At 44.8% G+C, this 12813-nt stretch overlaps 1 protein-coding gene across 1 annotated transcript in view; it reads right to left on the minus strand.

Annotated features, from left to right (window-relative positions):
* Positions 1–1408: 1408 nt before the first annotated feature.
* The window catches only part of LOC129841499 (teneurin-3), a 54739-nt gene continuing 43334 nt past the window's right edge, over positions 1409–12813 (minus strand). The window contains exons 14-20 of the mRNA XM_055909789.1: positions 11582–11807; positions 11021–11349; positions 9819–10327; positions 9249–9528; positions 8816–9083; positions 8075–8205; positions 1409–6812 (exon numbers count right to left, since the gene is read on the minus strand). Of these exons, the coding sequence (XP_055765764.1) occupies positions 6057–6812; positions 8075–8205; positions 8816–9083; positions 9249–9528; positions 9819–10327; positions 11021–11349; positions 11582–11807 (2499 nt within the window). The 3' untranslated portion in view covers positions 1409–6056. The remainder of the gene's footprint in view (positions 6813–8074; positions 8206–8815; positions 9084–9248; positions 9529–9818; positions 10328–11020; positions 11350–11581; positions 11808–12813) is intronic.

Here is a 12813-nt window from a genome sequence, read left to right on the forward strand (position 1 = left end):
ATTTTTTTTGTACGGTATTAACACAGCATACATGACTCAAATTTCTGCTTCAACACCCCCAAATTGATAAAACTGTTGATTAATTGGCACATTGAACCATATTACACGCTGTAGTTTTAACAACTCAGTGGATAGTGCCAAAACTGTGACGTCAAATCTGAGTTCTGCCATCTGTATGCACGTTCGCCATTGAGAAAGAGCTTTGTCTCAGTGGTACCACCAACACTAGAAATAAATAATGTGCAACCAACAGTAAATGATATAACACTGATTAATATATACACTCAGTGGCCAGTTTATTAGGTACACCATCCCGTTCATGAAAATGGTTCGCTCCTACAGACATTGAGTCACGTGACTGTGGCTTGCTATATAAAGCAGACACGCCGGTTCCAGTACCTCAGAAGCGTCCGGCCTCCTGGGCTCTTCATGCACGACAGTGTCTAGGGTTTTTACAGAGAATGGTGCGGCAGACAAAAAACATCCAGTCAGCGGCAGTCCTGTGGGCGAAAACTGCTTGTTGATGAGAGAGGTGGAAGGAGAATGGCAAGAATCGTGCAAGCTAACAGGCGCGCCACAAACAGGAAAATACTGTAACCGTGCAGTACAACAGTGGTGGGCAGAACGGCATCTCAAAACGCACAACTCGCCAGTCCTTGTCTCGGATGGGGTATTGCAGCAGATGACCACACCGGATTCCACTCAAATCAGCTAAAAACACAAAGAAGTGGCTCCTGCGGGCACGCGATCACCAACCCTGCACAACTGAGTGGAAAAAAAACATCGCCTGGTCCGACAAATCCCTGTCCCTGGTGTGTTGTAATGGTGTGGGGAAGGTTTTCCCGGCGCACGTTAGGTCCCTTGATACCAATTGAGCAATGTTTGAATGCCACACCTTGAAGAATTCAGGCTGTTTTGAAGGCAAAGGGTTACTAGATGGGTGTACCTAATAAACTGGCCACTGTATGTGTATTTCATGAGTGAGTATGTTAAAATTGAACACACACAGTGTAGCCCAAGCCTTTATAATGTAACCAATGAACAGGTCAGATACACGACCTTTTTTATTTCTATGGCCATACCTTTATGTATTATGTTCACGCTATCATACAGTCATTCTCTTTTTGAAAGCATCTTTCAAGGAGATATAATAATGAAGCAGGTGAGAGGAGATGTTTACCTTCCGTCAATAAATACATTAAAACAAAGGTGGATGGATTGATCCGGTCGGCACATCACGTTCGGTAATAGGGATGGTCGATTATGGAGCAAGCATTTGCATCTGTTGAATTAAAAAGGGACTTTTAGCAGGTGCTAAAAGCAAACATGAGGATTAGAGTGGGATATGTGTGCGCATGTGTGTCGATCCAGTACGTTGAGAGTAAATAAAGAGCAGTTTGAGCCGAGCTTCAGAAACCTTCACAGTATGACATGTTTATTGTTATCATGATTGATGTCTGTTGGATCTTTAACATCTGGGAGATAAAAGGGATTGCCTCCCCGGAAATGACCTTTCGGAACTTACATTAAAATTGCACTTTAATTGCACTCTAAAACAGCAATGTTTGTTTATATAAAAAACAATATCTTATGATGAAACTTTCACGGAGGATGTCAATTGAAAGAAAGAAGAAAAAAAATGAACAAATCTCTGAATAAATTAAAAAGATATGTTGTACCTTCTTTACAAAGAGAGGACTGACTGAACAATTAAAATCACTTTTCGCCCATCTGTTTCATTTTCAGAGAACGAAAACAAAATGACAAAATACATAGAAAAATTATCAAATTCCCTCAATCTCCAAACCCAAAACATCAGCTAACCTGTGACTCTGGACAACAGGGTCTTAACAAAAATAAAACTACACATTTTCTTTGCTCAAAGTCTCATCACCACACAATACAGAAGACTCCCAGCTAACACACAACCACCACACGACGTTGTCTCAACGTCGCCGTGTTTGCTGTCCCTTCAGGTCTGTAAACTGTGTGACACCGCAGAACAGATGTGTGTTTTTTGTGATAGGGTGAGAGAGGTGGCTGTGGTGGTGCTAGTGGTGACATCACTATAGACATCATTCTCCAAAATGGCGGTAATATAGTATTTATAGCGACGCTGGTGCATGACTCAGCGTTACGGTCAGCAGTGGTACCAATCCCATGAGCCTCTCCTTCTAAAGTCAGGAAGTTCTTTGAGAAAGGAAATTCCTCTACCTAATCACCATCTTCAGACAAAGCGGAAGGTAGGTATGATGCCTTTAGAGACACGGATCTAAGGCCAGTTTTGTGTTTTACCCCCTAATGGTTAAGTAGGATTGGAGTTGGAGGCTGATCCTAGATCTGTGCCTAAGGGGAAGCTTCTACCTGGAGCCCAGACATAAAGGTTATGACCTGGCATCGACCAGCACTTCAAGGTTATTATATGGACTAAACATTAAGCAATAACGCTGTTACATTGTAGTGCAATATAATACAGAAGCCTTTGACCATGTAGATATGTAAATGTCAGTTCTAACATGGATAGGAAACAATGACTGACGGATGGAAGGGCGTTTTAATTTGTAAGCATGCAAACAATACCCAGAACACATTGCTTCCTGCATGTTTGTGGGATGACCCCTTTTTCAACCCCGAAACACCATTTGCTCCCCTCCTTCTAGCAGTGTCCGCTCCAATAGGAGGTGTCTAACACATTGTTAGACTGGAACATTCTACTTAGTAAAACAGAACAACACAAAAAGTGTATTTTGGGGAAGTGTTATTTTGAGAGATCAGCAAAGTCAAAAGGAAAACTCAGTATGTTGAGTCCTGGTCTTAAGCCACTGTATGTGGCTGGGCTACTTGTACTTTCGGCTGACGATGGGGGAGAGAGGGGCATCATAGTAGCAATGTGATACAGCAGGGGTAGGATCAACTATGACTCCCCCTACAGAATAAATGGCACATGGTACAGACCAAGACCAACCAATAACACCAGAGAAAATCTGACAACAACATAGTCAAATCAACACACAAGCAAACTGGGAGTATAAGTCCTTCCATCTTCTGTCCACCTTGTCACACACATGAATAGAAAAATAAGCTAGGCAATACAATTCAATGATTGATATATATATATATATATATATGTAAAAAATCATAAAGCAAAAAAACAATACTTTCTCATTCGCTAAGTCTTTTTTACAAACTGTTTACAAAAGAAACAGATTTAAACTACTGTATGAGGCGGTCACATTGACTGAAAAAGCAACATGGAAACATGAGAAACTTCTGCGAAAGGGTGTTGTAATCTTCTGTTTGGGTAGCAGGTTGACGCTTATTTTCACGAGTCTTGTCCTAGAGGCAGAACTGAGCGATTTCCCCTTAGGCCAGCTGGAAAGTCAAAGTTGGCTATATTGGAAAAATCCATGAAAACTAAAATTAGATTTTTGGTCTTAATTCAAGGATAGGATTAGGCATTAGGGTTAGTAGTGTGGTTAAGGTTAGTGTTAATGTTATGACTTTATGGCTGTGCCAGCTAGTGACCACTCTGCAGAGCTGCCTCCAGAACAACATTCATGATGAAAAACGCGTTTGGGCATGGCTCCTGGGGATGTAGTGTTCGTGTGACTGGCAAAGTTTCCTCAAGTGTGGTTCAGATCATCACAACAACTAAAATCTTTGAAAAAGTCATAGTTTGGTGTTAAAAAACTTTTCTTTCTCTTTCTGTGGGTGAATATGTGTGTTATCCCCCTCAGGCAGAGCGATGAGTAGGGAGAGTTAGTTCATAGTGCTGATGTCATGTTCATCACCCTGGCAACTCCTTTACATTACACTCACTAGCCATTTAGGTTATGTCGGAAAAATTACCCAGAGTGCACATAGAGCTGTTTGTAGGCTTTTCCCAGGTTTATTCTCTCGCTCTTTTCCCCTCCGGAACTTGAGCTAAACTCTGCCCTTTGCTCTATCTAATGAACCGTTTGATGTGATTGTGTTTGCACTTGATTTTAGCCATGTTTAGGATAAAAGAAGTGAAGTTGGAGGAATACATTTACGAGCATGATGATAAATGGTCCCTTGGATTATGGTGGTGTTGTATCTGTTCAAGTCAAGAAGCTCGTATTTGGTTCTGTTCAGTTCTCACTGCTGCAGTCCTATCTGTGCTCTCTGTGCTGGTACAAGGAACATGAGTTTTTCCAAGCCACCGTGCTTCTACACCTGCATTGCTTGCTGTTTGGAGTTTTAGGCTGGGTTTCTGTACAGCACTTTGTGACATCAGCTGATGTAAGAAGGGCTTTATAAATACATTTTATTGATGAGTTAAACTCTTCCTAAAGTAGGTAGAGAAAGAGCAAAGAACTATAGTGGTTAGGACTGGAAAATTCTGGAAACGATCCCAAAATTACCAGGTTTTTCATGAATCCCAATTGGATCTTCCAAGTTTCTGGAATTTTCCATCCTTAATAGTGATTACGAGAAGCCTTCTCGTTTGAGCTGAGATCTAAGAAACAGCATGGTTTTGTTATAGGAAAAGCAGAAATAATATCTAGGTAAGACAACCAAGGTGTTTTGTTTTCAAACCCTCTAGCTGAAGAAGGACACGCGGCCCTTTCCTGTGTCCTACTCAAAAGTACTTCAAAGGTTCAAAGGCTATTTCCACAAGGTAGGATATACTACCGTACCGTACAGCCAAACTATTCTCCTGCTGTTGATTGTTGTAGTCTAGTATTTCCTAAGACATATGGTTGTCTGACTGACATCGACCATTCAATTGACACTTTTCTAATAAAAAATATAAGTGCCCAAAAAAAACGTGGTTTCGTCTCAGATATCAGGGAATCTGATCAATGAAGGCAAGAAAATTAAAAACCCTACTTGGAATATTCTCAATGCAGAATACAGTAGGGTTGATTTTTTAAATGTTATTTCAATAAGCATTACCCTGAATTATAATAGGATAAAATATTAAAAACTTAATGAAGAGTATAAACAGTAACGTATGACGAAGGAAAAAAAATCTTCATATTTTTTACGATTTTATTTTTTTATGTATAAACACTGTACATAAATTACTTTCTCTAAGAGGCTAATATTGATGTACGGATAAGTTTGGAATTTTTCATCTTAATAAAAAAATCCATAAAGATACTGTCTCACATTGTTTTTCAAAAGATTGATTGGATATGATTCTTTCATTTCATTTAATTGATTAACTTCCTCCATACGTACACACACACACATTGTCTCGATTGTACACACACACACACACACACACACACACACACACACACACACACACACACACACACACACACACACACACACACACACACACACACACACACACCCTCCCGATTCCCAAAACGTCCCACTTTGATCTAGTATTGGCAAAGAAGTCACTTGGAGGGAGCCGTTTTGTCCTTTTTAGAAAGAAAAGCAGGAGAACGAGCAAGTGGTTTCAACAAGTGGTTTTGACTGTCTTGATGCCACCATTGGAGACCCATGGTCCTACTGCGAACAACAACACTAACTTTTTCAGTACGCAAAGGTCAATCAAAGGTCAGTCGTCAGGATGTAGAATCAGATTATAGACGTTGTCCTTTGTAAGAAACCAGAAGGCTTTTTTTCTATTAGTCCAGACGTGTTGTAGTGGTATGCGTATGTAAACACATTTTTTCTTCCTTTTTAAAATATTTTTTCCGAAAGCAAATAGCAGGAAGTCGATTTAAAAAACAAAAACTTTTTTTTCCTTTCACAAAACCGAGAGTTCTGACTTTTCCCCCCTCTCTTTTCAAGAGAGTCCACAGTCCATTCAACGCTGTATAGCACGGGACAAACATCTGCGTCAGTTGGAGCCGCTTTGTTTGATTTTCAGGCCCCACAGTGGTAGTATTAGGTTTAGTTCAGTTTGTGATATTTCTACATTTTACTGTGTTTGTTTCAGCTAGGCGGCGCTAAACACAGCACTAGCCTGGACCCTCCCCCTTTTTAGAGAAAAGGGGGGAGGCGAGGGAGGTTGGGGGGCAGGATTTGGAGGGGGTAGTCTCTTTGGAGGCCAGTGCCGAGGATTCTGTCTGTTACCTCTTCCCTATTTCGCTCTGCCTGAGGAACTGGATGTTGTTAGCGGAGTCTGCTAGCTCGGGGTACTGCTCTATGGAGAGGACGTAGTACCCATCGTAGCCCAGCACCTTCCCTCCGCTCAGCAGCTGCCTCTTCTCCCCCTCCGTCCACAGCCTCACTCCCTCCTCCCCCTCCCTCACCCGTTGTTGCTCCCTGGACCAGGCACTCGCCAACGCCTTCTGCCTGGCCTGCTCCAGAACACGCGCCTTTTCCTCGTCCAGAGTCATGCCGTAGCGCACGTGGAGCGCTAGAGCGCCGTACTGCAGCTCCACGTCGGCGAAGCGCCGAGTCCTGCCGTTCACCACGGTGGTGGACTGGGACACAGTCACGTTGACTCCGTTCTCCAGTGACTTCCTCCCGCTTGTCAGCCTCAGCGCTCCCAGGTCGCTCTCCGGGAGGCTGGTCTTGATGAAGTAGTGCGTGTCGCGTCCCTCCACCGTGAAGTGTAGGTCCTCCAGGTAGAACGCATTGTTGAGGACGGCGGCCACCTTGATGCAGTCCTCGTTGGCGATATTCAGAGTGTTGGTGACCACACGGCCCTGCGTCACCGCCAACATAACACCCTTACCGATCAGCGACTTGGCGGTGGCGAACCACAGCCAGGGTTTTTCCCGGTTGGAGTGCCGGCGGCTCAGCTGGATCTCCGGCATCCTCTCGAAGGACAGGAAAGCCTTGGCTTGCCGGGTCACTTCCTGTTGCACCCCCGAGATGGACTGATGGAAGGAAAGAGGGAGGAGTCAGAGAAGGGGGAGAAGAGAGGGAGGAGAGAGAGAAACGTCTAAGTTACACAGATATCAAATCAGAACTCTCTCTCCTTAACGGACACTTCTATGGGGTTGTTCAGTTTGTAAAGCCTGTTGTGTTTCTTTACCCACTGGGCACACTGTGGTTAAATCCACATTGTTTCCATGTCATTTCAATGAAATTACGCTGAATCAACGTAGAATAGATGTTGAATTGACGTCTGTGCCCAGTGGGTGGCTAATCCCATAGTACTGTGTTATCTCAATAAAAACCAAATTATTCTCCAAAAAACAAGGGACAATATGAAACCAAATCCCAGATTGACATGGTGAAGAAGTGTTCCAGCTCCAGTCATTCAAAGGTTCCTTTTCTTCTAGAAATGTCCAATATATATGGAGACAAAACAACGGAATTTTGTTTTAGCAAGAAAAAGGATCACAGGGAGAACTATGTTAGTTTGTTATGAGAAAAACCCCAATTGCAACGACAAAAAAAAAATAGTTTTTCAGATCAACGCTTAGTTTTTTAAAAATAAATATGGAATTGTTGGGTTTGTGAGGAGCAACAGCACAGCTTGTTAATTTCACAGAGAGAAGAAGAAGAAGCGACAGTCATGGCAACGTAGTTAAACCAATAAGGGACTCATTTGCACTTCAAATACGTATGTATAAGGACTTTATTTAAAGACAAACCGGAGGATGATTCAGCTGCGGTATAATTGGTGTGTATGTGTGTGTGTCTGTGATTTCTCTGTACTTTGTAGCCGTGGGTGAACTGTGGACCACCCTGAACGCTGTTTGTCTCTTCTTCACTGGCGTTGCGTCTTAACAAGCTAAATCAACACGGTGGGTTGGTTGGTCTTCCAGCCAGCTGTGCTGTGAGATTGTGGTCGTAGTTTCAGTTCCTCAGTACAACCACAGTACGGAAATGAGAGTGGAGATAACAAGCTGAGGTTAATAAATCCCAGAGAGAGGTGGAGGGATATGACAGTAGAGATAGGGTATATAACTAGACTAGAAGGAGGAAGGCGGAGGCATACGTCGAACTGGAATGTTGTAATAAACCAGAATGAGGCGGAGGGATATGACAGTGGAGATAGAGGGTAAATTAACCCCAGAGAGAGGCGGATAGTACGATAGCGGCGATATAGAATAAGTAAGCAGAAGGAAGGGATAGGGGAGGATGGATGGGTGGAGGGAGGGAGGTAGGAAGGCGGAGGGATACTACATACCGGCAGGTCGTCCCAGAGCTGGCTCTTCTTCATCTCCAGGGACGGCTGTGTGAGGTCGAACTTGGGGATGGGGAACCCGGGGATGGCGTTGTGAAGGTGGAACCCAAACGTCACCAGCCAGATATTGACATCTGTAACCATGGAAAAGTGAATTACATTGTGACTATGAGAGAATAGGGCCCTGAGGGATATTATGTCCCAATGTTTCAGATTAGGATAGGACAAACTGTATTGTCCCGAGGGGAAAATAGTCATTTCGAGTCATACCTTTCATGTTTAGCCAGAACTATAATCATGTGGAAAGGGTAACTGCTGAAAACAATATCAAAATCATGGTGATGCATAGCAATGAGGTAATATGCCACCGCTAGACAATTACTAAAGTTCACAGCCATAAAATATTCATACTAATAGTCTATTCACAATAGACTGTTTATCTATGGTCATCATGCAATGACAACATGTCCCTACTGTATTGCCATAACAGGCCTTACCGTTCTACATGGCAAGGTGCCAGACAAATATAATGAGACCATGGTTCTGTGCATTGCAGTACATTGGTTTGTATCTGCTTGGCTAAGCTATAGGGAGTAAATCAGAGTGCATTATAGGTCGCATCACAGTCTCTTATCTGTGATGTACTCCATTTGTGACATACTCGTTCTTTTATAAACCATCGGGAAGGTTTATGTCTTACGTAAGCTATAAGCAGTCAACTAGAGTTAATTCACCGTCTCCCACCTGTGACGTACTCCTTGACCTCGTGAACTTTGCTGACAGGGTTGTTGTTCCGGAACATGTACAGGTTGAACGGCGCCGGGTCTTTCCCGACTCTCATCCACGTCCCGATGTCTGGGGTGGTCCAGCGCCCCGCCGGGATGTCATAGTCCCGGTCCCCGAAATGCAGCAGGCGCGTCAAGGGATCGTAGAGACCCCCGTGGAAGCCGATCACCAGGACAAAGTCAGGGTTGGAGTCAAAGTAGACCTCGCCGTAGGCTGTGTACTGCACCTAGAACAGAATCATGAAATACATTGAATAACTATCACCTCACTGGATATGTAGATTTAGATACTTTTAGATTTAGACTAGCTTTTATTTGATTTAATCCAACTAACAACACATAGAGGATCGGGGACTGTACATGAGGCCTTTCCAACTGGTCTGAAACCTTACCTGCTTCAGAAGAAGCCCATTACTACTGAACACTGCTAGAGGGGTTCCGGTGTTGTCACAGGCGATATAGAACTCCTCTCCGCTACTGATCTCCATGGCGAAGAGGTGTCCCTGCAGGTCGTAGTAGAGAGATGTGATCTCTGAGCTGCTGTGGTTGTAGACGTGCGTGATCCTGGTCGGGTAGTTCAGGTCTGCATAGAAGAACTGCAGGTGCTGGCCCAGGCTGGTTCTGGAGGCCACACGGCGGCCCAACCCATCGTAGCGGTACTGGATGGTCCAACTGTTGGGGGAAGGGAGGGAGAGAGAGAGAGAGAGAGAGAGAGAGAGAGAGAGAGAGAGAAGGAGAGGGAGAGAGGGAGGGAGAGAGGGAGAGAGAGAGATTTTACAATTAGGAAACATTAAAGAGTATTAATAGCAGTGAAGGATTAATTATTTGAAACAATTTAGACATTTAAAACATACAAGAATTATCAGCAAACAACACAATACAAATTAAATCCAAGTTGGGTGTATGTTTACAGTGGGGTATGGATGGTACAGTCAGGTAAGGTCACCAATCGTCCAACTAACCTGTTGCCTTTGCTGTAGACACGTTCTAGAAGGCCCTTGGAGTTGTACTCAAAGATCTCAGCTCCTCTCTGTCTCAGGAACCCGTCATCATCCAGCCGGTACTGGACGTCCCCGAGCCGCGTGATACGGTCTCGGAGGTCGTAGCGTAGCGGGGTGAGCCGGGCGCTGTTACCCGGGTTGAGCAGGTGGAGGTTGCCGTTCAGGTCGTAGTTGTAGCGCCACATCATCTTCTCGTTGAGGTAGACCGTCTGGAGCTGACCGTCCACGTCGTACTCGTAACCATACTTGGTCGTGTTGGCAAACGGTCCGATCTTGATCTCGCGTTTGGTCACCCGGCCCATGTTGTCATATTGGATGGTGATCCAGTACATGAGGGATCTGAAGATCTCGTACTGGATCTCCTTGATCCGCCCGTGGACGTCGAAGTGCTTGGTGTAGGTCATGACGGCCGTGGAGATGATCTGGTTGATGTCGTAGTAGATCACACCGAACTTTCCGAATTGTTCCACCTTCAAATCAAATCAAACTTTATTTAATTAAATAGCATTTAAATCACAAACACACTTTTAGTAAAATAATGAAACGTGTGAGAGAGAAAAAAGCGATAAAAGATATAAATAAAATTATGTCTACATACATTTTTGGATTTTTAAATTAATTAAATATAGACATTGATTCTTGAGCAATGTAACTTATGAATGTCTTACTCCATCAGAAAGGTTTTAAAAGGTTTTAGCTGGGCCTCCTAAGTGGCGCAGTGGCCTATGACACTGTGCCACTAGAGATTCTGGGTTCGAGTCCAGGCTCTGTCGCAGCTGGCCGCGTCCGGGAGACCCATGGGGTGGCCCAGTGTTGTCCGGGTTAGGAGAGGGTTTGGCCGGCAGGGATGTCCTTGTCCAATCGTGCACTTGCGACTCCTGTGGCGGCCCGGGCGCAGTGCATGCTGACACGGTTGCCAGGTGCATGGTGTTTCTTCCGACACATTGGTGTGGCTGGCTTCCGGGTTAAGTGGACATTGTGTCAAAAAGCAGTGCGGCTTGGTTGGGTTGTGTTTCGGAGGATGCACGGGCCTCACCCGAGTCCGTAAGGGAGTTGCAGTGATGAGACAAGACTGTAACTACTAATTGGATACCACAAAATTGGGGAGAAAAAGGGATAATATATATTTTTTAAAGGTTTTAGACGTGATTGAAGAACCTCACCTTCCCGGAGATGTCATCAAACTGGTAGAGGTCGATGGGCAGCGGTGTCTCGTTGATGACAGCCTGCATGCTGGTGACCCGGAAGCTGTTGTCGTAGGTATAATCAAACCGTGCATTCACCATGCCGTCCTCACTGAACCGGAAGATCTGCCGGTCCACCAACGGTCCAATCTGCCGGTACCGGATGGAACAGATGAACCCTTCACTCTGGAGGTTCACCGTCTTCAGCACACCGGCTGTCTCATCGTAGGTGAAGCTAACCCTCGTAGAATCATACAAGATCTCCGCCATTTTGTTCTGTCGTCGGTACTTGTAGAGAATTCTACGACCTGTTGATGTAGAAGGGGATGGTTATTCTGTGTACAACACCAACATCAATTCCTAGCAATATTTGTTGAATGGCAATACAGTTTTAGGGAAGTTTTCCAAAACTTTCTGAAAGGGTTCTCTTTTTTTTTGTGATAATAAAAAATAAGAAATGTACTTGATGACAGACGAGACAAGGACGTTAGAGACACTCAACACTCAACACAACCATAGCAGCTCTGACAGTTGTCTAACCTGTCCCTAGGTGGGCCACTCTGAGGAGCTGTCCGTCTTCGCTGTAGTCGACAGTGACCGAGGCGTTGCTCTCCGGGGGGTTGTAAATGTTGCGATAGTAGCCCAGGGAGCGGATGGTCTGCATGGTGTGACGGGCCACCGAAGGCATGGTGACAGCAGACAGGCGGTCCAACAGGTCGTAGTCAAAGATGTACTGACGCTGGCTGTGGAGCAGGAGCACCATGGACTGGAGGGAGGAGGACGGAGATGGAGGGAGGAGGAAAGGGGAGGGAGAGTGATGGGAGATGGGGGAGGAAAGGAAGAAAGAGAAATAAGAATTAATTAACTCTAATGTACATTACAAATTGAAATGGAGCGCTAAGCCAGGAATTAACATTCCACTTCCTGAAAGATTTTCTCTCTTTTAATTGAGTTATCCTTGACCTCCCTCCCTCCCTCCCTCCCTCCCTCCCTCCCTCCCTCAAAACGCAGAACTCTGTTAAATGCACTCCACTGCATTAATTCTAAAGTGTTCCGTAATTATTGGCATTTGCTAGCACTCCTCTCCTTTCTTCTCCTCCCATGTGTGTGTGTGTGTGTGTGTGTGTGTGTGTGTGTGTGTGTGTGTGTGTGTGTGTGTGTGTGTGTGTGTGTGTGTGTGTGTGTGTGTGTGTGTGTGTGTGTGTGTGTGTGTGTGTGGAGTAGTGTAGGGTCTACCTACTAATCTCATAAAGGTAGGCACCAGCGGAAGTCACAATCACTTAGCCAAACAGCAGGTAATTAGCTACTTTGCATAGCGGCGGGGGGGGGGGGGGGGGGGGGGGAGAGTGGAAGTGGATGGTTACGTCTGAAATGGCACCCTGTTCCCTATGTAGTGCAATACTTTTGACCAGGGCCCATGGGGCTGTGGCTAAAAGTACTGCACTACATAGGGAATCGGCTTCCATTTGGGGCGCAGTCGTTATGCTAGTTAGCGGATGGTTGGTCGTAATTTCAACAACAACATTTTTTACTGATGAATGAGGCCCATAAGTAGGAAGTACTAAGGTACGGCACAGAATAGATGAGCAGAGAGCATCTTCGTGAGTCAATAACAACAACAACATCACTCCAGTCCCTCCAGGATTCAGATATGCATCTCTGGCTCTCTCTCTCTCTACAGAGGGAGTCTGCCTGGAGGATCCTTCACCTTGTCTGTCATACATGGACAGACATTACACAACCTCCCCAGGCACTGTGTTTGTGTCCCTGTG

Source organism: Salvelinus fontinalis, chromosome 42, assembly GCF_029448725.1.
Source record: "Salvelinus fontinalis isolate EN_2023a chromosome 42, ASM2944872v1, whole genome shotgun sequence".
Classification (NCBI taxonomy): Eukaryota; Metazoa; Chordata; class Actinopteri; order Salmoniformes; family Salmonidae; genus Salvelinus; species Salvelinus fontinalis.